The sequence below is a fragment of the Pungitius pungitius genome, chromosome 7 (genome assembly GCF_949316345.1).
Source record: "Pungitius pungitius chromosome 7, fPunPun2.1, whole genome shotgun sequence".
In the NCBI taxonomy this organism is placed as follows: domain Eukaryota; kingdom Metazoa; phylum Chordata; class Actinopteri; order Perciformes; family Gasterosteidae; genus Pungitius; species Pungitius pungitius.
In genome coordinates this window covers 3528871-3553295 of record NC_084906.1, presented here as the reverse complement: position 1 = coordinate 3553295, position 24425 = coordinate 3528871, and the positions used below count along the sequence as shown (strand labels likewise).

Genomic DNA, 24425 nt, shown 5'->3' with positions numbered 1-24425 from the left:
AATGCCACTTTTTCAGACATTTAGAGAGAAATTCATGTAAATACATGCAATAACTTTTCCAAGGATAATATTTGGCAGTAACACAAAGTTGTTAAATAATATAAATGTTAAATATAAATGTAAATGTTATATATACATGTTAAATCCAAATGTAAATGTTATATATAAAAGTTAAATGTTATATACAAACCGTGAGGAGATGACTTTTAAAGTGAGTCTTCTTGTGTTCTCTATGGTCTATGCTCAAGTGCAAGGAGCCATCTTTTATCTAATTTATAAGACCTTGGTTGATTTCTCAACCAAGCTCTGTGCCATGATCAAATCAAGGAATTACTCCTTCATCTGCTTATTATATCTCTCTGATCTTGATTTGGTTGACAGGTCAACAGGGGGATGGAACAGCTTTAAAGGACCTTTCATTGCGGCACCCCAAGAAATTTAAGCCGCCAAAGATGGTTCATCTACACTGCGATCGCCTCCTCCATACTCCCCTCTTTGATAATCCCCCCCTCCATACTCCCCTCTTCCATCACCATCTGGTTTGCTTCTGCCTCTGCCAATGGAAAGGACACACGGCGGCGTATTATCTGCGCTGCCTGGAGGGTGATCTGCTGCAATCTGCCATCCCCGCAGGACCTGTAGGCCTTGAGGACCCCTAAGCAGGCAGCAACGCTTGTGGCCGACCCCTTTCTCCTTGCCCACGATGTGTACGTCTTGTTAATATGTTTATCGTGACTGATGCACCAAATGAAGCCTGTGTGAACATTCTAATAAATGTGTTCTTCTGACTACTGCTGTAATGATAGATTCAAGCCACTAGAGGGAACTGTTTATTCAACAATGACCAAGTCGGGGTTCTGGCCAAGATCTACTCTTGTCACCTCGGAATGTAAAATATTGTTAACATGAAAACTAAGCAGCCTAATATTCCAGTGAAGTAACGTGCTGCAGGTCATAGTGGTAATATTACCAAGAGTCACTTCATCAACTCAGTATCACTATCTGAAATAAAGCAAAATGGTATCCCATCTACTGTAAAGTATTTTTTGTAAATTCACCAGACATTTTAAAATAGGACACTTTCATGCTACTGAGCTAAAGTAAGAGTAGACATAAACATAAAACAGCGCTATCTCAATGTAGAATCCATCTCAAATATCTATCTCACTTCATCTCAATTACAGCTGAAATAAATCTCATGAAACTGGGCCTAGAGAAAACACCCTGATTAAAAGGATGTAGAACTGAGTCAAATCAAATTGACTAAACTTGTTAAAAGTAAATAAAATCAGTTCAGATCAAGAACTACCACTTTGGCATCTGCTTAACTTGCATTCGTGTTGGCATTGTATTAACAATGACCTACTGATTGATAACAAATTAATGAATTCTCTGAATGGTATTGAGTTGAATGGGATTGAGTGAACATGTTATTTATGTCTTTTAATCTGCTATGAGGTTTAAGTTCCAATATATATTTGTTGTTTTCCCGGTAGTCTAAAATCACTTGACTATTGAATTCTCCTTCTCTATTTGTTGGTTTTATGATTATCTTTCCAGGGCAATAAGCACTTGGCCGGGCCTGACCAATGACCATAGGCGCCCTGGTCTGGGCGGCCCTGCTGGTTCAGGCGGATAGGGAGCAGGAGGAGGAGGAGGAGGAGTGTTGGTCGGCGGATCCTCAGTCAAAGCTCCGGAGTACCAGCGGCAGTTTGGGAGCGCCTCAGCGGGGAAGTCTGCGTCCAATACGGGAGAAGTCAAAGGGGGAATCCGCCATGAGTTGGGGAACGGAGCTCTGGGTATGTTTAAAGTCATTAAACTGTGTTTACCGACACACTGTTCGACTTATTTACCTCTATCGGCCCCCGGTCCACCCACCGATTGCTGCGGAAACCGAGTGGGGTAAAGGTGCCGTGTTACCTTTTTAGCTTTGTGTTGAGGAGGCGAGCGGCTAACGAGGGCGCTAGCTGGCTGGCTGCTAGCCCGAAGCTAAAGCTAAAGCTAATCCGCGGTGCACCTTAAAGGCGCTGACAGCGGCGGAACAAAAGGCAGGACCGCAGACAGACGGGCACGACAGCGGGGGCCGAGGGACGGGAGCTGCTGGGGGGGGGAGGGCTGCTCGGCCTGGCTACTTATCAACTTCAATAATTACCGGCTGCTGAACTGGTGTTTTTTGTTTTTTCGTTTTTGGTTGGACTGGGCAAGTTAAGAAGTTGCACCTTGAGTGTTTTTGGAGTGTCACACCCTGTTGGAAAGAGACGCCCGGCAGCGGGGGGGTCGGGGATCGGGGATCCGGTCAGACGCTGCGCTCCCGGCGGGGCTCTTTGAAAAGAAGCGTACGGCTCGGAGCTCAGTGGGTTCACTGACTGGTGGAGCACGTCTCTTTGTGGCCGGGTATCCGATCTATTGTCTCAACTTCTACCTGATTCATCGGAAGGAGCACGTGCGTCAGCCGATGTAAACAATGAGATATTGGGACGTGTTTTTTTAATTGTTAATAATTTTAAATATTTAGAATATGAGTCATAGCTGACATGCAGTGTATTATGGGGTGTTGCCCATCACCGGCTGCTGTAACCAGAGAGGAAACCAGCAGCATCCTCTGTGTGTGTGTGTGTGTGTGTGAGTGTGAGGGAGGGGGAACTCAACCCCCTCTTTGAGATGATACTCCTCCATGACCTCCGTTTAATATAAGCACATTTTTTTGATTTGCTCAGATTCGAACACGTGAGATCTTTTTTAGATTTTACCTTCTGGCAGTGTGCTTGAGAAGATGTACCCTGATCAGCTGTGTCAGTTTGTGCTGGTGTTGGAGGGTTTTGGACTGTAAAGAAAATGTAAATCTGTTAGCCTGTTTCTCAAGGTGTGAATGTGGTTCCAGACAATTTATTGATCAGAAATAGATGAAAGTTTTATGTTTCTGGCTGTTACTACCATTTGATTTAGGCAGACAAATGTGTGTATATATATATATATATATACACAAGTATAATCATGGGGATAACAAGAAAACTATTGGGTTTATTGGGCTGCTGCTTACATTTCTACATTGTTAATTAATCTTCCCAGTTATCAATCATTTACATCTTTAATTTCCAAAAATTGTAAAACAAAATCTTTTCACCATTTTGGTGTTTCAAAGGTTGTTCTTCATGTTATCTGATTACATTCAGTTTCTTAAAAGCTTCCCCAAAACAGCGATTAAATCAAATTCTAAGAACATTTACAGAACAACTTGAATGGCACTCAATTTAAATTCTGTAATCTAAAAATATTCCTCTAATCTCTCAAACGTGTTTCAGTCCCTTTCTGCCTCGTCCTTAACGTCAGTGCGATTGCGATCTGTCAAATAAGGGCGCTTGCTGACGGGCCGTCACAATCCCCTCAATCCACTGATGGGATTAATGATGTCAGATTACACATGATTGGCTGATGATGTGAGATTACAGATTATTGTCCGGGCGATGGGGTTAAAGCTGTTGCTTTTGATGTTGTGTTTTACAGATGACCGAATGTCTAAGGTCAGACACGCTACATGTTCCATAAATAGTGGGGGCGTGGCTACATGTAATCTGCCTTCCAATAACGGAGATTACAATTTGCCCTTTTTCTGCTTGAGAAATGAATGAAATGATTACTCACTCTACTTTGTTTCTACGCGCTGTGAACACATTTAAACCTGTTGTTTTTCTGCATTTAATTTGTTTAAGTGGCCTGGAGACCGAGCCTCTGGAACATGCGCTTTTCCCCTTCTTTTCTTCATTTTAATCGTCTTGTGATCCTCTGGATTTTCCTTGTGACAAACCCCCGAGGCTGTGAACCGCCGGACGAACACATCCGTAGCATTTCTATGAACGGCAGCTCTCAAAGCGTCATTTATTATACTCAATCCCAGCTCCTGTGAGACATCTCCAAAGCGAGCGAGGAACATCCTATTACCGCGCTGGCTTCCTGCCCTCCGAGACGCACACACGCACACACACACACACACACACAAAGTAAGACGTGTTGGTCTGAATTAAAGCTGTGTGTGCGCGTCCAGTGCCAGGATGCAGCCCCGCTGCGCTCGGCGAGGTGAGCCGGAGGCCGCCAGGTTGGAGCAGCCAAGTCTGACCGAAGCACAAGGGGCCGACGGGCAGCCGTCTCCACCGGTCGGCCGAGCTGAAAGACGGGGGACAAAGGGACGCGCGGGCGGAGGGACAGGGACGGGCTTGTAAACGGCTGGCTAGACTCTACCCCCCCACCCTACTTTTAAAGTCTGTCAGCTGTTAAATGCAGTGGAGACCTTCGACCAATCGTGGAAACTCCGATTCAGAGCAGTCAGCATGTTTTTTTTTTGTTGTGGAGATTAAGGAGTCACAAGTGTTTGCTTTTCTTTGCTTTGTGTGGATTTTTGAAAGCCCTCTTACTGCGTTCCCTCAGGTGTCCTCTGGGTGGTTTTGGAGAGTGGGCTACCGCGGCTATGCGGGACTCTTTTGAAGGAGCACGAGGATTGTTTGCGTTCTTGGCATCAGGTGGCCGTTTGATTTCCCCACTCCTGTTTGGGGGTGTTTATAGAGTACATCTCTGCTGCTGTCAACTAGTGTTGTCTTGCATCAAACTATCATCTCAGCTGAGGATGAAACGCTGCTGATTTCATATGATCAAATATGCAAATTGTCAGCGTTGTTAAATTAAAATGTTTTTTTTTTTTTTAAACTTTTTTTTCATGCATTTAAATACTCAGGTTATTAGAGTTTGTTCTTCAGTATTGGCGAGATTCTGTCACAGCCGGCGAGGACGAAGTCACGTCGAAGCCGAGGGCCGTGCCCCGTCGCTCCAGTCTAGTCGAGCTTGTCAACACTTTATGTGTAAGCGAAGGCTGCGGGGGGGAGGTGGGGGGGGGGTAGGAGGGTTGTTTCTAATGATCAAAGCTCTTCATACTTTGGATATGGAAGAGTGAGTGAGTGAGAGAGGGGGGGGGGGTGTCTTTCTTAATTACCAAAATAGTGCAAACACATGTCTCCAGGAGACCGGGGGGGGGGGGAGATGAGGATGGAGAGTGAGGGAGGAGGTGTGACAGAGCGGAGGAGGAGACAGCCCCCAGAGGGGAATGGAGGCAGATATTTTCATACGTGGGGGAGGAGGTGAACTGATGAAGGTTTTCATGCACTGCGAGGGGAGTAGACCGACATAATGGATTGAATTAAACATTAATGACGATTGGCTGCTGCAGCCGTAACAGGATACACCCGGACACGTGGGGCTGCAGGTCAGAGCGAAGCAAAATGAGGTTACACTTTCCTGGTAGGCTACTTTGTAACATGAACACTGTGTTTGAACTCTTTCACTGCTCATAGCTGCCATGCTAACTTTCCTCCGCCATAATATTATATAGTTTAATTAGTACTCCATCTAAACCTTTTCTTTTGCCAAGCCATTTAGCATATACAGTCATTTTTTTCTTTTCTTTATTCAAACCATCCCAAAAGAAAGGCAGCGTCAAAGTGAAAGGCCGCCGACTAAAAGTGGGAAATGAACTTGTACGAATACTTCTCCGAATCCGTCATCTGGTTCCGTGGGAAGTGATGCTGACACACTCGCAACCACAGCTGCCTTCTTCCTCGTCCCCTCGGCTCCTCCGCTCTCCCTCCCTCTGCTCCCTCCACCGCTCCCTGTGCTCCTTCCATCCCTCCATCGCTCCATCCCTCCCTCCATCGCTCCCTGTGCTCCCTGCGCATGCATTCACAGCTGCGTCCACCGAGCCAGCTGTTTTGCACTCGAGCCCTTCTCGGACTAGGTCGCCATCACATCTGTGCGCCCGACGGACCGATGCAGTGACCCGGGATGAACCGGTTTTATACACACACACACATTATGTATTCCTCACAGGAAGTGAAAATCGAATCAGGATAAGATACATGAGCCGTTGAGTTAGGAGGAGTCAGTCTGTCTGTCAGCTGTTTATTAGTCCGTTGCTTTATTATTATTATTATTATTATTTTGGACACGGGGGAAAATTAGAATATGATGGGAATTTTTCTGTTGAACTTTCCCAACTTTTTTTCAACCCAGTCATTACACTAAGCCTCTGCTGGATGGCTCTCTGCTGTCACTCCAAAGTCTACTTGTGCTGCACGTGGTGTTGAGTTTTCAGCCCTGATTATTAGCTGTGACACCCAATTGATTGAACGGATGTATATAGGAGAGTGTAGGGCTGGGGAGTAGCCATTATATTGATTATTGCCATATTGCTTACACCATGGTCTTTATATCCTCTAATCTCATTACTTCATTGCGGGTCATTTTACACGTCAATGAGCATACTTTTTGGCAATCAATGCCGTGTTTCCACAGTCTCATCAATACACTTGAGCACAGAGATTGACATAATTCATATTAACAAGAAAAAAAAAATATTTTTTGCAATGTCCACAAATAAGTAAACTGGGCCATTCATTTATTCAACGGTTTTCCTTTTATCAGTTCTTCAATCTAGCTCCTACCATGTGACACAGTGACACAGTATGTTGTGGTGGATACGGGTTGACGGTGAAGTGCTGTGCGTCGCAGTGCCCACTGATCGTTGGGTCGGTTCCATGTTTAGTGATGTGCTTCTCGGTCTCTACAGTACCATCACTTCCCGTAGCTACCAATGTGCAATAAATCAAGCACCTTTTTGTTCCATGTGTGTGTGTGTGTGTGTGAGCTCCTCCATCCTTAAGGCCCACGCTCTTCATCCTCCTCCTCCTCCTCCGCCTCCTCAACAAACCCTGCCTCTTCTCCCTCGGATCAGAAAGCTTTTCCCACAAGCTACAATAGAAGTGTATTTAAATGTTATTTATGTCACAGACTTCTTAATAAACTTAAGTAATGTGGAATTGCTGTTAAGATGATCTAAGTAGGTTATTTCAATGACTAAAAACTCTGGTCAAATAAACCAAGCGGTACCTTCATGAACTTATTTTCAAAAAGTATGGAGCACTTTACACGTTTTTCCCCTCTGAGTTACTCTTCATCAAGAGCATCCAAATAAAAGCTATAATCCCTAACGTTTCCATTGATGGAACCCTGCATATCAACCACTGATGGATGCTGACCTCCAGGAGCCCCCACAAGGGTTCTTGCTGGTCTCCGCCCCTCCTGCCGACAGTTGGCATTGTGTACAAAATCAGTTTTACGATACGGCCCTATCAGCCCGCAGGACCTATTGCTGGTGCATTTCATCTGCTGTTGTGGTTGATGTGTATGGGAAACACGGGCTTTGGCACCACACTTCACATACCACGCCGTCCTGTGCCGAAAGGATACAGTAACTAGGACAGCCCCGCCCCTTCTCCCTTTCTCTTTCCTCTCTCCGTCTGACACCCGGCCCGTTTGCATACGACGAAACAAAGTAATGTGAGCGAGGGGGGGGGGGGGGGGGGGAGGTTTCCCACGCGCTTTATTTGTCCCACGCTGTTGCAGAGCCCAATAAAACAGCTCTGTGCTGCTCATTTGCGCACTCGCACACACACACACACACACACACACACACACACACACACGCACACTAGCTGCTTTGCGTGCAAGGTTTCTGGTTACCTAGGTAACCTGTTTGTGAGGTACACATTGGGCCCACAGGTTTCCACAGGGAGCCTCAACCAGAATATGTCAGGTGGTGTAGGATAAAGGATGTTCACTCTGTTTTTTTTTTTCTTAAGTCTTCCAAAAAATATATATGACAGATGGAAGAAGATGCAAGCGTAAAGGATTTTTTATTGTTATTTTAGGAATGGTGTTAAAATATTTAGGGTGTATTTCCTGACAATCTGATGCCTCCAATGCTTCAATCGGCCAACTGTAAATGTCAGAGACATGATGGGGGCCCGCTAGTGTCGGGAGGGGAGGACTGCTTGAGAGCAGCAGCAGTAGCTGATATTAATGCTAGTTAAGGTAGAAAAACTGTTATATATTCATATCCAGTAGATGTGTGGACTAGGTTGGCCCGCCATAGTCCAATCTATCCAGCCGCAGTTTCATATTTAAACAAAATAGTTGTTACACTTCTCAAAAGGGTGGACCAGTCCAACGCGTTTACTCTTGTGCCGTGAGCTATAGGCAGGTATTATGTAGCGTGTGTGTGTGTGTATATATATATATATATATATATATATATTAGTATACAGTGAAAATATAGTATCATATTTTCCGATTTTTGGTTCTAGTACGAATGAGAAAGCTCAGCAGTGTAACAACAAGTCGGGACCAAAGATCAGCTCGATGAGGCCGGACTGAACAACCTCAGTTACCATCTGATGATTTAGTGGATTGATCTCGGCGGGCCCCGGTGTAAATGCCGCTCACTACTGAGGCCCCTTTTAATCCAATATGTTTACTTTGCTTGGCCCTTTTTTTCTCTTTTTCTAATGCTGAGTAAGGGCTTTGGAATAAGACCTAGCCGTCCAAGGTACTCTCCACAACTGTTCCTCTTGAAAAACAACAGGGTTTTTATTTTATTTTTTCAAAATTGGTTTAGCTGAGGACCGCAATACTTGTACTTCAGGCACGGTCTGACTGCACATCGGACATTAGTCATAGGATATGGAGTTAATGGTTAACACATGATACACATTAACAGCAAAATGCACCACGGAGGCCAGTTTGTGTTGTTCTTTGCTGTTAAACACGCAGACAGCGGTGGAAAAAATGAACTCGGGCATGCCGGCTGCACAGGATCCTCTGTCAGCATGTCACATGATGTTCAGCTACTCCCTGCAGGAAGTAAGAGAGCGCTTGCTTGTTCGTACCGTGGCAAAGACTTTTCTCAGTGCACGGAGGGTTTGGAGTCAATGCGACCTATTAAATAGGAATCAGCTGGCTGTAAGGGAACATTGGGCGGAATATTTCACTTATATCTGTAGGGATACAGAGACTATTTGGATCCCAGTAGATGAAGCAATTTTAAACTAATTTGACATTCCAAATAGTCATTTTTCTGCTGCGGTCAATGGGAATCTTATCTTCAAGTCTTTTAAATCCAATGTTAAATGAACAGTTTGAAGATGAATACCACTGTCATATAAGTTCAGAGAACTCTGGCTCTAACTGAAACGGCCTAATGCTCACTAACACATCACATCTACTCTCTATATATCACACAACTTGTGTATTTCACCACTTTTGTGTTTAGCAGTTCCCCGTTCTCCCGCTAAGCTGACAGACTGCTGGGTGACCTTCATATTTAGTGGGTGGAAGTTGTATCCTTTTAACCAACGGCCTGCCTTGTGACAAAGTGATTCGTTCGTCCTGCCGAACCTGATGGTCAGTCGCAAATAAGGATGCAAGGATCGGATTCAAGTTCTAGTTTAGTGATTGACGGCGCCGGCGGGACTAAAGCTCATGTGATGTGTTCATCGCCTAAAAATAGGAGCAGCCGCCAGCCCCCAAAAACCAAGTGTCAAAGCCCACAGTCAACCGCGTGTGTGTGTGTGTGTGTGTGTGTGTGTGTGTGTGTGTGTGTGTGAGACTCTTCTGTTGGATGCTGTTGCCATTATTTGTTTTGAAGTGGAACAATAAAGTCTCACAGAGCTTAGTCACCCCCATTCTTTACACATTAAACTAAACCTCCATAATGCAATAAATAAAAATGTAGTATTGATGCTTTTTATTGTGTCGTACGATGGTGTCTCTAGAAAGACGGCCTCTGAAGTCTTTATGTTGCACTCTGGCAACTGCAGCAACTTTAAGTTCCATGTATTTATTCAGCCCAATATCCCCCCTTTTTGTCGATAAATGAGAAGAACCCTCAGGGAAAGCGACAGAGGAGGAATTCCTCTTCCCAGACGGACAGTAAATGTCATGTGTACAGAACAAACAACCAAATAAATCTCATCACCTCTGTCTTCTTGTCTGATCAACATACAACATACCCAGCTAATGCAAAAAGACCCACGTCCTGAAAACGTCAAATAATAAAGTTAAAAGAACGGCGTTCGTCTCTCTTTCACCTTTTTTCCCCATTAGATAGTGACCGATAAAATCTGCTTGAGTCCGAGGGCTTCAAGTTCAGGGCTTGCGACGAGGAGGGTCAGACTGATCCAAGTCACTGGCATTTACAAACGAAGCAGAGAAACATATATTTATTTAACAAATCAAACAGCTTTTGTTTTCCATTCAGACATGACTGGTTAACATTAGTACACTTCAGCCTACCACCGTGTTAGCTAATTGTATTTTGCTTGTAATGCGTTTCTTTATTGCGGCTCAGCTTTGGCACCATGTGAACTTTAAGATTTTAGCTCAATCGTCTTCCATAAACGACACAACAGCAGAATGTTATGACTGCTATAAAGAGATGGAAAGATTTCACTGACTTGCGTATCACGGTTTGACAAAGTTGGTGGTCTGGAAATATTTTATTTTTGTTGAAGTCTAGTCTTTGCACTTCAGGTTGGGGGATTTGTGGGTCGGTGGGCGGGGGGGGTCCTTCCGTGTAGCGGCGAAATGTGATCAGACGCCAGCGTCCCCGCCTGACTTCCCCTACCAAGCTCCCCCCACATTCCAGCTGACAGGAGAAGGCGTGTTATGTTGGACGGGGGGGGGGGAGGAGCGAGCGCGGGTTGGTGTGTAAAGGAGGCTGTTTCCAGCGCTCGGTTGGACAAGATCATGCGTGGATTAGCTCTGTTTCTCTCTCTATCCTCCAGTTGTGTTCGCCCGTCTTTCTCTCCCCCTTCGCCTGCCTAACCAGTCCATCAAGGTGTGTGGGTTTGAAGCAGAGCGAGACAATAGAGGGGATCAGGTTGCCATGAAACCTGCCGTGTTCGCCGCAAACGTGTGTGTGTGTGTGTGTGTGTGTGTGTGTGTGTGTTTTCAACATGCCAGTAGTAAACACAGCACAGTGGGAATGGCCTTGAATGTAAAACCCGTGTCAATGGATAAGGATTATTTATGCGGTCTGCAAATCCTCGTAAGCCTTAATGTGATATCCATGCATAACGACCACGACTAAAGTCCATAATGTCTTCAGCGCCGTGGGCCTGACGCCATGCAGCGGATGCCTGCTCCTATCGACCGTTGCACTTCATGATGCTGCACGTTGCCGTTCGTGCCGTTCTGTTTTTGTTTGGAAGACAACGGCTGGACTGAAGGTATTCTGGCGGTTCACTGCGGAGAAAATGCCATCAAACACATTATATGTAACAGTTGCAACAATGTCCTCAGTGTTTTGTGTCCCTTTTTATTACACGCTCTGAGCAAGCAGTGTATTTTTTTTTTTTTTGCGTGGTCCACGCACTCTGTGCCCCCTCCCCGCTCTTCCTCATCCCCTTTTAGTGACCAGAGATGCGGCCTATTGATCAGGTAAACCAATTAAACGGATAGTTTAATAGCTGATTGGCTATTATCTAATGTTGATGTGTAAATGCGACAGTTGGATGTAAAAAAACGCCACGTGAAGCTCACTGCTTGGCGGAACGAGGCTGTGAAGGAACCACCTTGTTTGTACGTCCCATGGTAGTTTCTTCCTGATTATCTACATTGCCTATAATATTTGTTTCAATCAAAGCAGGGACAAAAATACAATAATGCGTAGTTTGAATTGTGTGTGTGTATGCAACATACTTCTATATATGATGATAAGAAAGGAAAATCATAACATTCAGTAGGCTGCAGGGTTTACAATGTTCTGGGATGGTGAATTTAAGTGTGTTCGTCAAAAATGGACACAAAAAGTGAAAAGTTGGGACCTCATTGTGAAAGTCACAGGTGCACACATTAATGTGGCAATACGGCTTAACTTTAACACTGCAATAACTTGTCACAAGTTCAAGCAAAAACACTTTCTGGGACTGAATATCCCACATGGAAAGAATATAAAGCAGGTTAATGGCTAAGCAGAAATATTGGACTGCAGCTGAAGCTAAAATAATATCCGTTATTATGGTTGTCCTTGACCATTATGAAGCACACTGGCTTCAATGTTTAGGACATATATAGATATACAGTTGTACGTAAGACAAACGGAGAGGATGTGTATGCACGGCTGTGATGCAGCAACAGAGCGTTTATTGTGGTAAGAGGAGATCAGTGTCATCTCATGTTTATTATGAGCACATGACACCCATGTGCACAGCGTCTCTCTCTCAGACTCTGCTCGGTAACCAGGCGCCGCGCCGCCCACTCAGCAAAAAGATTTGTTATGTACTGACTGACTTCTGAGTGGGACTCTTGACTGAATTGAGGTCGGACTCTAGAGAGGAAATGCTTCTTTTTTTTGCCTCCTATCGCTGGATTTATGATTTTCACTGTAAACCATCACCGTACTTTTGTTTAATAAATATGAGCATTTTGTACAGAAACACTGCCGGGCTCCATTTGCTGTATGACTTTGCGAGGTAGCAGGCCCCCTGTAGTGCTTCTGTAGTGTGTGTGTGTGTGGGGGGGGGGGCAGGGGTCAGGGTTAACGCTGGACGTCTCCTGATGAGTTTAGTCTGCGCCTGCTCAAAGATGGCCGTTAGCTGCCACATACAGACATAGTTTTGGGTTGAAACTTGGATAGAAATTAGTGTAGCTGGTGATTAGTCAAAGGAAAACTGCTGAGATTGTTTTGTTTCCCAGTTATGGTTTGGCCGCTAAGTTGCCGTGGTAACACGTATCACGTTTTCCTAAAGGCTTCATGTCTTAAAATGTCTGGCTCTGTTTGACCAACATGTTTGCTCGGTAGACTTGATAAAGACTTTAAATGTACTTTAATTCATGAAATGTCTGCGTTTAAGTTGCAAAGCTTCTCCTTCTGCGCTCTGTTTGGGTTTCTAGGAAAGAGTTGGTCTTTCTCAGTGTTTTCCCCCCCGCTCCCCTTCCTCTGTAACATGTGCACAGCTGGTAGCGAGGTGTAAGTCAATGCCCTCAGTTTGGGATCATTGTCCATCTCTACCAAACAAAAGCTCCATCTATTGTTAGCTATTAAGACGAAGAAACGGCCCTTTGTCGACGTCGCACCTATTTGACCCCATCGGTGAACTTTGGGACGCGGGCGTAACCTGAAAACCAGCTTGGTGTAGTTTGACCCCGCCGATCGACGTGAGCGACGGTCTGAATCCCAGCCGACTGAGACCCACCAGACTTCGCTTTGGAATTCTCTTAATAACAACGACTTGAGAACATCTGCGGTGGGTTGATGCTCGTGCTACAGATGTGGCATGTCAGGGTCAAGAAAGCCCAACCAAAGCACAAACGTGATGAAGTATGAGTCAATAACTCCATCGCGTTGTTGTTGTTTCTTTTTCTATTTTACATTATTAAGCAACACTGTGAGCAGTGAAGCAAACTGTCAATTGGGTGGTACTGCGAGCTCAACACTTCCTGCTGGTGCTTTTCACAGCAAAAGCCTCCCTGCAAATCGAGCGTTTGGTGGCTCTTATTCTGAACTATCCGCAAGAAATGTGAAGGGATGCAAGGTGGTTAGAAGAAGGTGTGAGCTGCGGTTTTGTTGGTTTCGCACCAGGGAACCGTAGAGGGAAGCGTCTCCGCTAGAAGAGTCTCTGCTAGAAGCGTCTCTGCTAGAAGCGTCTCTGCTAGAAGCGTCTCTGCTAGAAGCCTTCTGAGGAAGACACAAGAAAAACACAGGAGCCTTCGGGCTGAAAGCAGCGAGCATTGAGCGCAGAGTTTGAGGAGCAGTTGAAGCTTCTGCAGCTTGCGGCGCAGAGGGCCAGTCGGAGTCATCAGTGGGCCAGAGCTCCTGTCTGTTTTGCCCATAGATGGAGGCTGGACACTTTTTGGCAACGTTTTTTTTTTAATTTTTTTTTTTATATATAGCAAAAAGTCTATTCCAATCCAGATGATCTCGACAATAAAACGGCAAAGTGTGTGTGTTTTTCTACATAAATAATCTCACAAACGTATGTATTTATATCCTGAGCGTTATGCTATGTCCCCTGTGTCCTTAATATAGAATATTTACAGAGGAATGTGCTCTGTGTGTGTGTGTGTGTGTGTGTGTGTGTGTGTGTGTGTGCTTCCCTCCTGGAGCTTTGTTTCTACTCAGTAGATGCAGGTCGCCTCTTTTGTTTTGTCGAAACAACATTCCAAAGCTCCAATACATGCTTTGATGGATGTTAATAGAACAATGGGAAGGCAGTGCATGTGATTGCCACATATAAATTTAAGATTATCCCCCTTACTGTGGGCCACGTTGCAAATGAATGGTGCTCTACTTTAGGTATTGAAATTGCAGGACAAGCAAGAAAAAAAAAGATTCCATCATTTATTAATCAATCATTTATATATTAGCAATTTCTTAATTGATTACAGAATATTCATCCTATAATGTGATTTCGATGAATGTGAACTGTTTATTCATATAATCCACCTCCACTTAATAGCAGCTAAACAAAACATTAAAAACTTAGCCTAATTACTTAAACATTGTAAAAGTTTAGGATGATTATTTGATCGATTTTAAGTGCCAAAATGCATCTGTGTGTTTATCACACACAGATGCACACTGCTGCTGTACACTTTTCTTCCTACGCTCCTCTTGTTTTTCTTACCTACCCTTTCAAAATGCCGCTCTGCTCCTCCCTCATACACACACACACACACACACTCACAAACATTGTCTCTCCCCTCCCATCTCATTCCTGGAAGAGCCTTTCTCTCCTTTTTCAGCTTGTTTTTGAGGAAGATGAACACGGATACACAGAATGTACACACACAAACACACACAAAGCTCAGTCAGAGCCCGGGGGGGTCACCGGTGATGCCAGTGTTTCAGACAAGTTGACATTTCCTTGTGTGTGTGTGTGTGTGTTACTGCTCAGGAATGCCACAGATCGTAATTAGCCTTTTGTCCTAGCAGCGTTTTCTATGCTAATTAACCTGCCCTCTCCCCGTGGAATGCACACAGGCAGCCCGGCTCTCTGATTGGCTGGACCGGCCTGCGTGGGATCGACGCACAGGGCGTCTTAAGCTCTCCCCCGTCTGGGACCTAAAATGACTAATTTATTCTCCCAGCCTGCGATCGGAGCTCATTAAAGCGGAGAGGGAGGCAGACAGAGAGCTGTGACCCATTTTTGGGAGGTTTGATTCTGGGAAGGACAAACGTGTCCGTTTTGTGCCTGCATTACATTTTTTACGTTTGAAAAAATCAAATCAGACCAAAATAAAAGCCTGTCTGATACTCGGCAGCAGGTCTTGTAGTAATGATACTAAAAGGAAACAAAGGCTTATTTGAAGCCAAAGTTGCTTCCGGGCCCAGTACCAAGTGGCATGACGTGCTGAGGAGGAACGCGTCATGTGACTGTAAATACCTCGGACAGTCATTGTGTCATTAGCAAGTTGGCACCTGCCGGTCTTATGATTACAGGCTAGAGTGGCACAGGAAATGGCAGGCGCAGGTGCTACAGCCCCGTGGGCCACTTCCTTGTTCTCACATTTAGTCGACTGTGCTAAAACCCTCCTCCTCCTCATCCTCATCCCTCTTCTCCGTCCTCCTCCTGCTGTTCCTGCGAGCCGAGACACCCAGAGGCACAAAGATGTTTTCATTTCCCCAGCCGGTCTGCGTTCTCCGCTTTGCCACAAGCTTCATGATGAGCTCATACTCTATTACTTATTCATAGGCGCCGCCACACACACACACGCACACACACGCACGCACGCACCGGCTAAAAGGAGGCAGCGGGGACCGGCAGGGTGCACCTGAACGATGGCCAGAGGGTTTCTTTGCTGCACCCAGCTCACCTCGGTCAGAGTTTGGCGTCTCTGCTGCAAAAAGGTTGAAATCGTTGTGATGGAACCACAAAGTAGGCTTGAAATTGGCTGCGATGCTCTCGCCGCTCGTTTGCACCACTCTGATCTTTTTTTCAGCTCCTTTCCCGCTGATGAAAGCTGGCCCGAGGGCCGCGGACGCCGTTTGCTCTGCCGGTCCATGCTTCACCCGTCCCTGTTTTTAAAAATGTGTTTTAACACGCAGGGGGGTCCCCTTTTGTTCGTTGTTTTTGTTCTGCCAGATTATCGTTTTGGCCCGGCGGCTCGTTGGTGTGGCTGCAGGGGTTTTGCTCACAGTGGAAATAAGACCCTTTGTAAAGGTGATAAGTTAACAACCAAGAGGGTCAGCAGGCTCATACTATGTGCTTTTTCTTTATCTTCCAGCTGTCATGTAACATTTGCTCATGGAAGCTTCATACTGATTATCATTTTGGCTCATTATAATGCATGCACTGAATTAGCAGATGTGTTATTCTCTTAATGTATGTGTACGTGTATTTCATTTGTGTGAAATAAAAACAGGCTTAAATTAAAACGGCTGAACCTCTCTCTCTCTCTCTCTCTCTCTCTCTCATCTGCCCTCCCCTCCATGGCATCTCCTTCCCCTCTCTTCTCCAGGACCAGTTTGATAATCTGGACAAACACACTCAGTGGGGGATCGACTTCCTTGAGCGCTACGCAAAGTTTGTCAAGGAGAGGCTGGACATAGAGCAAAACTACGCCAAGCAGCTACGGTACACACACACACACAGGCAGATATACCGTACAGGGCCTTTGTAGCAGCTACGGAGACACTCCATTTGGGCTCTTTGTCATTTGACAATGATGTCGGGATCATTCAATCCAAGTGATTTCATGCTGACGACCTCTCGGTACTGATTTCTGAACTGCTCTTTCATTTTCGTTTTCACCAGGGGGTGATGTGTGTTTAATCACTGGTTTGAAAACACCTCATTTAAAAGCAGTCGAGTCCCAGTGGTTTATTTCAAAGGGGAAATCCCTTCAGAATGTGTGTGTGAGAGACACACACAAACACACACACACACACACACTGTGCTGCAGGTCTGAAGATGGACGTGTGCATGTTTGTACAATACAAAAAGAGACACACTCTTTCTGTTGTTGAAAACACACACACTCATACAAGCCTCTGTTCAACCATGAACCCACTGCTGTGCTGGAGTCTCTATTGTCAGAGCCCGACGGAGCAGACAGGCACAAGCTTTGATATTTAAATCTTTGCTTCATCTTTAATAAAACACAGAGATCCTGTGTGTGTGTGTGTGTGTGTGTGTGTGTGTGTGTGTTGTAACTTACCGCCAGGCTTAGAATATCAGACAGTATTTCTAACCTCTGTCTGCTTCCGTCTTTCTCTCCTATCAGGACCTTGGTGAAGAAATACTGCCCAAAGCGCTCTAAAGACGAGGAGCCGAGGTGAGTAAATGTGGACCATAGTTTCTATTTGCCACCCAGTCTGCTTTTGTTTGATTTAATTAATTTTGACTGACAGTGAATGTGGAGATGGTTCAAATGATCATTTGACATTGGTGCAGTGCATAATGCACACGGGTACACACACAATCCTCCTCGCTGCAAACACCTGGTCATGTGATTGCTGACAACCACTCTTTCAAACTTGATACACGGCTCTAAATGTCCTGCACACGAAAACGCTTCCTCAGGTTACCTGTGTTTTAGGCGCGTGGGAAACGTTGAGACAACTTTGTCAAGATGATGTGTGGTCTGAGTGGCCATTAGAGCTAATGGAAGGTCCTCCCTCTTTGTAATTAATTTATTTCAAGTCTCATTTATCACCGATTCCACAAAGAAATTTAAAATCTATAGAGCTGTCTACTCATTTATTGATCCTATGTCTTGCACAATAATTGAATTGTTGTGACAAACACGCACACACACACACACACACACAAAAGTGAATTGAATGAGTAGAAAGAACACGTTTCAATTGGAAGAAACGCGCTGTGCTAATCGCACACACGTCTGTGTGTGTGTGTGTGTGTCTGCTGCGTAGGTTCACATCATGTCTGTCCTTCTACGCTGTGCTGAACGAGCTCAACGACTACGCGGGTCAGAGGGAGGTGGTGGCGGAGGAGATGACCCACAAGGTGTACGGCGAGCTCATGCGGTACAGCCAGGACCTGAAAGCTGAGCGCAAGCACGTGAGTACGGCGGCTCGGCCCCCTGCGCACGGGGCCAACGCGAGGGACCCCGGGAGGGTCCATCAGTGCAATTCACAATGCGCCTATTGATCATCTAAACCAAGTCTCCCAGGAATCCTGCCGCTTCCTGTCGAGGAGAGGATGTTGCTGTTTGCCTTTTAGTATCCTGTGTGTCGCCTCGTGTGCATTTATTTTCAGTTTGGCTTCACTCAAGAGGATAAATATTGTTTGGATGGGATGTGCACCATCTGTTTTTTGTTTTTTTTTACTCCCACCATCTGCTGAGCCATGATGAGCTATGAGCTCTGAATATGTGAGATCAACGAGCTTTAGAAGAACAGCGCCCTCTTATTGTGAAGAATTAAACATCCCATTCCGTTCCACGCAGTGACACACTGTGAAGCCTCTACAGGCTTACACAAGAAGTGTATCATTTTTAGGTATGAATGTTTTTTTTCTTTTCTTGACCGTGGAAATAATATTTTGTCAAAACTACACAAACTGAGGGTCGACTCACCTGCTTTTTTGATAATGACACTTTCAGAATTATGTAATAAGTAACTAGTTTTCAGTGCCGTCAAGTCTCACTTTGTAACTTTACCGCTTTAGTCACTGGCCACAGCACTCCTCTTTGTGTGTTTTTATATACACTTTGTGTAAATGTCTGATGCGTGTGCGTGTGTGTGTGTGTGTGTGTGTGTATATTTGAGCAGCATCTACAGGAGGCCAGGAAGGCCCAGCAGCATTTGGATCATTGCTGGAAACTGATGGACAATGTAAGTGAGGAATAGAAAAAGTGTTTGTTTTTGGGGACAGGCGGATGTACCCTCCTCAAATAATGCTAACAAGGGTAGCTGTGGGGAAACTGGGGCTCGGCACCAATACCTCTGCCGATCCAACGCAGGCTGTTGAAAATGTGAATGCGTGATCCTTGGATACGCTTTTGTATGGTTGTGTATTCCTTTCCTCTCCACTGTTGGGCTAAAATTAATAGAAAGTATAACATGGAAATGGAGCTTCTCTTCTTTCTTGGCAAACTTCCCAGTCAATGAGGACAAAAGACAGGGGCCAGGACCAGGAAACACACACACACACACACACACACACACACACACACACACAGGCGGTAGGGTGTCCACCAGCCTCCCAAATCAATACCAAGCAGAGGCCCATGTGCCGCATTTAGCCCTCTGCAACCTTCTGCTTGGCTCCTAAAAAGAGAGGGATCCCATTTGTTCAGTGCGGAGGGCGAATAACTGCATTTGCTCAGTTATTTCATATAAATCTGCTCATTGTTGTTATGAACCACAATTCCATAAGAGCTGAAAGGCTAATTACGGCATGTTTAATGAGTATTTTAATGGAACACGCATTGTTTGGCCTGTGGCCCATTGGAGGAGTTTTTTGCTCCGGCACATGTGATGGAGATTGTTTCCTCGTGTGCTCGGCGTGACTTTAACAGTGACTGCTCGGTGACTGGACTGTAATGTCTCAGCTATTCACTCTGTTTCCTTCACAACTAATGTGACCCAGATGGGCTGGAAGGAAGCAAACAATGTTTCCCTCTGCCCTGATTCATCTCCTTTTGGCTTTTTAAAAAAAAAAAACCACTCTTTTAGTTTAATTTACTGAGGGATGAATGAAAAGAAAGAGAGACAATGCATCATAATCAAGAGGATATGCTGTATTATTTGTCTTTCTTGGTGTGTCTAAAATGACTTTCTCTCTTTTTCTGTCTTTCTTTCAGAGTAAAAGGAAGTTTGAGAGAGAGTGTAAAGAAGCAGAGAAATCCCAGATTACCTACGACCGGTTAGATAATGACATCAATGCCACCAAATCGGAGGTGGAGAAGGTAGGAAGTTCTGCTGTCAATTATTAGTCAGTCTATGGCATATTCACTTTGCGTCTGCAGTGGGCACATGACCAACATTTTGGGATGAGAAATGCATTTATTTCATATTTTGTTTTCCTTAAAGTTAGTAGTGTATAATTGATGCCTATGAAATTACACTGCCGCTCCCTTTTCCCTTAACACTCACTGTATAATTAGACGAGGTGGATTGAGTAAAAGTTGAAGGAAAATAAGCCTTTCCTAATTGAGGGTAAAAGTACAGCCCGCTAAGCCTTGTTTTTAGATGAGTACTGAGAAACGGTTTTTAAGTGTAAACTATGGAAACCAGAAGGGCACACAGAGCGCGTAGACCTCTGCCAATGTTAACAAAAGGGAAAAATAATATGTGATTCTGATCTTCTCCAAAATGCAATGGGTCCCTCCTTGGCCCACAACACGTCCTTTCACCAAGTTCCAAGAAACTCTTAGCCTGAAAACAACACAGCGAAAACGTAATCTCGGATGTAGTCCGATAAGAAATGCCCCTTTTAAAGCTTGTAAAACCCGATTGAGAGGCTCCAGGGTAGCAGAACTTTGTATTCTTTATGCCACGTCTACTTAAAACACCACACTCCACCAAGAGGGGAGAAGCGCACCGTCCGTGCAGCTCCCCTGGCCCTGGTGTGGTCCCGCTCACGCTTCTGTGGCTTGTGTTCGCTCAGGCCAAGGCCCAGTTCTACCTGCGCACTCACATGGCCGACGAGAGCAAGAACGAGTACGCCGCCCAGCTGCAGAACTTCAACGGCGAGCAGTGGAAACATTTCAACAACGCCATACCACACATCTTCAAGGTAGAGCAGACGTGTTCAACTTTTGCCTCACGTCCATGTTTGATTGGGGGGGGGGGGGGTTGTTAGTCTCGTCGTAATTCATATCCGCTTGTCCCACCGAAACGTTGCGTTTTAAAGACAGGGGGCGCTTTGTCACTGCTGTTCATTCCCATCCCTCTGCGCCCCGCTACAGAATTTGCAGGACATGGACGACCGGCGGACGGTGAAGCTCGGAGAGACGTACCGGAGCTTCGCCGAGGCCGAGCGGAGAGTCATCCCCATCGTCTCCAAATGCCTGGAGGGGATGGTGTCCGCTGCCAAGGCGGTGGACATGCGACGGGTAGGTGGCACGCCGGAGTCGAGGTGGATGTAAGAGAGGCGGGACCAAACCCGTCACAATCATCCTTTTTTTTTTTTTTCTTCCCGCCTCCGACCGCTCATCCGCCCCCCCCCCCCCCCCCCCCCCCCCGTCATCCACCTCCTCAGGATTCAGCCATCGTCGTGGAGTCCTTCAAGTCGGGTTTCGAACCTCCGGGCGACTTCCCCTTTGAGGACTTCAGTCAGAATCTGAGCCGAACCGGATCCGACGGGACAATCAGCAACACGCCCAAAGGAGACAAGGACAGGGACAGGGAGGGCCCCCCCGCCTCACGAACCGACCCGAAACACCCCATGAGCAGAACCAAGAACAAGCTGTGGCTGTTTGGCAAGAAGCCCAAGGTACGACGCTTTCATTTTTATCTCACCGAGGCGCCGCGAAAATACGACTTTATGAAGAAATGAATCGAATCGTCAACTCGGGCGCACTAGTCGGGGGTTGTTCTCTGGCAGAATCATTATAACCGTTCTCTCAGAAATCTTTTCTAAACTGAAGAGACACTGAAAAAAACACTATAAGCTGCAACCTCTTCTATAAAGCTATTAATAAACACAATAATCGTTTTCATTTGTGTTGAAACGGCAAATGACCAGTAGACCCTTTAAAAACATGGCCTACAGATATAGATGTCATGCACCGGGCCTCTTTTTTTTTTTGGAACAAGGACAGTCTTCTTTCAGATGTTGCTGCTTGATGATTCACGATTTATTCGTGTCATTTGAGAAACGGCCCCGTGGTCACTTCCTCACGGGTCAGTCAATGCTTCAGTAGCAGTTCGCCACCCTGCAGCTGAATAGGAGCTTCGTGCCGTAGGTCACATGCCAAGCACGTGCTTTTATTACTCCGTCGGCTCCTCTGTGGTTTTGTCATCGGGAGTCGGATGGATTTTTGTCACCTTTCCAGAGTTTGCAACAATGCCCTCAATTCGCTCCTCCGATGCACTTGTTGGACTTTTGCCCCTCCATAAAGCCCATGTTGGTTAATCATTATCGCCGCTGTTGGTTTATGATGGCGTCATCAGCTGCCTCGGTCTGCCAGGGAGCTCATGTGATGCACACGGTGTGCGTTTGTGTGTTCGGGTCGGTTACATTTTTCAACAAGTGAGGTTTTTTTGTTTTTTTTTTTGAAGCCCCTAAGAAGTGTCAAAAAGTTTTTAAAAAATGAAGTCATATATCCATGTTTAGTCATCAACTATTTATTTTTGTGGATGAAAATATTACTGTGTTTCAATTTGTATGTCAATTATGTATTTATTTTGTGCCATGACCTTTTCTAGCCAGCAGACCCCCCCCCCCCTCTTTCCAACCAATGACAAGTAAAATGACTTAAACTGTTGGGAAATACTGTGTTCATGTGAAACCTCGTCACGCATTCTGATGCTGTTTGAGAAAATACTTTTAATGGCCTTTAATGAATTCTCAGTTGCTGACTTCCTGTCGGATGCACACACACACACACACACACACACACACACACACACACACACACACACACACACACGCACATCAAATGAGGAAGAGTCCCACACGAGTCCTGCTTGGGACGCGTTGATGCCTCCATCGTAATCCTGTGAATAACCGCCGTGTACGTGATGTCGTCCTGACCTGTGGCTTTGTCCTCTCTTCTTGCTCCCCACCAGTCCCCTTCCTCCCTTCCTCCTCCACCACCTTCCTCCTCCTCCACCTCCCGCTCCCGGTCCGCCTCCCACATTTTCCCTCCACCCCGGTTCAGCACTGATTTAGTGAGCCACTATCTTGCTGAGAAAAAGACTACAGTACCCAGAAAACCCCAGAATGTGAGGGGCCTGAGGAAAGGGGTGAGGCAGGAAGTAGCGTTGCAGTGTGTCTGATTGACAGGTTGATATGGTTTTTTCGTTTTTTTATTTCTTCTACATGGTCTTCAATTTCAGGAAAATATGTTGTAAAAAAACGTATCTCAAAGCCAGTTTGTGTTCTGGTCAGAGGTCTGATTTCATTGGTATTTTTGAAACGTATCTTAAATTTTAAATCGATGGAACTTGCAGACCCCATGTAGCTTTTCTATCATCCATTCCTGTCCTTTCCCCTCTTGGGTTGTTTTTTTTTTTTTTCAACCTTCCAGTTTTTATTTACCTGCCTTTGGTTTTTGTGTGATTCTCTCCTTTCATTCCTGAACAGATGTCTGCTCCAATCACAAGATGGAGGATCCTTGTTGATTGTGTGTGTGTGTGTGTGTGTGTGTGTGTGTGTGTGTGTGTGTGTGTGCGTTTTTGTGCGCGCCTGCGGCATTTGGAGATGTTTTTAAACGTTCTGGTTGCAGTGTTTCCAGGGGAAATGGGGGATGAATAATGTGTTTCACATCAGGTGCGTTGCTCTGCTGTTGGCTGGAGTTTGCAGTGACGACTTTAACTCTTATTGGATATCACCTCATTAAGGGGGAGGTTTTCCAGACAGGAAGAGAATTTCGTCCATGTCTTTGAACTTATTTAAAGGGAATGATAATACACGTAGGAATGATTCTTCTCATTCTGCAAATCATTGATACTATTGAAATTTTTATTTATTTTACATCAAATTTATGAAGATAATTGACTAAATGCTGCCTTCCTGCAAAAGAAAACCTCCCCTGTGATTATTACTGTACACCAGAAGGCTAGTATGAATATATTGAACAGTTCATGCACACTAAATTGTTATTTTGTAAACATGAACTATTGAAGAATATTCCTACTAGCCCCCCCTGGTGGTTACTTCTGATGTCGTCATGGAGATTCATCCTCTGGGACATCTGACTGGTTTCCATGCCGAGCAACTGGCTTGTTGGTGGCTGTGACTCTGATGACTAACCAGCATCCCGTGTTGTTTGTCTCTTTTTGTTGTAACGGTTGATGCGTCAGTGGTCAGTCAAGATGGTAAGTGTGTGTGTGGCTGTGTAAGTATAGAGTAGTGATAAGGAGCCCCAGCCGTGTAGGTGGTCATACATGCATCCTCACTTAAAATAAGGTCCATAAATAAACCCTCTAGTCATAGTCAGGGCGTACTTGGTTAAAATAAGTACCGTATCTTTAAAAAAATAAGAAACTAAACATAATTCTGAATATAGATTTAGTTGATTTCGTTTAATGTTGCCTACTGTACTGTTTACATGCTCGGTACATTTGAAGATACATTTCAGTCAATTTTCTTTTTATTAACTATTCCTTGGGGTGAATTCTGACAACTGCGTGCAGCTGTAGGGTGCTTATTTAATGGCTTGTTCTGTGGACGCAGCTAAGGAAACCTATGGATTAACCTTCATTCTGTTGTTCTCGGGGTCCCGTCGCCACCTCTCTCCCTTCATTATGTTTTAGTATGAAGATGTTTATTTTATTTATTTATTTTTACCACCAGGCCCCATCTCTGGAGGATTTCAGCCACTTACCCCCCGAGCAGAGGAGGAAGAGGCTGCAGCAGAGGATCGACGAACTCGCCAAAGAGCTCCAGAAAGAGATCGATCAAAGGTCG

General features: G+C 45.2%; 1 protein-coding gene across 3 annotated transcripts in view; it reads left to right on the top strand.

Moving 5' to 3' along the window:
- The first annotated feature begins 1574 nt into the window (after positions 1-1574).
- Positions 1575-24425, top strand: part of fnbp1l (formin binding protein 1-like) — a 31848-nt gene continuing 8997 nt past the window's right edge. For 2 of the 3 annotated variants that reach the window (XM_062563256.1, XM_062563257.1), the window contains exons 1-11: positions 1575-1799; positions 16342-16457; positions 17107-17157; positions 17756-17903; positions 18617-18679; positions 19651-19755; positions 20457-20585; positions 20758-20904; positions 21051-21284; positions 22583-22759; positions 24312-24421. In XM_062563256.1, the coding sequence (XP_062419240.1) occupies positions 1590-1799; positions 16342-16457; positions 17107-17157; positions 17756-17903; positions 18617-18679; positions 19651-19755; positions 20457-20585; positions 20758-20904; positions 21051-21284; positions 22583-22759; positions 24312-24421 (1490 nt within the window). In that variant the 5' untranslated portion in view covers positions 1575-1589. The remainder of the gene's footprint in view (positions 1800-16341; positions 16458-17106; positions 17158-17755; positions 17904-18616; positions 18680-19650; positions 19756-20456; positions 20586-20757; positions 20905-21050; positions 21285-22582; positions 22760-24311; positions 24422-24425) is intronic. The other variant, XM_037470500.2, reaches the window with a different exon arrangement.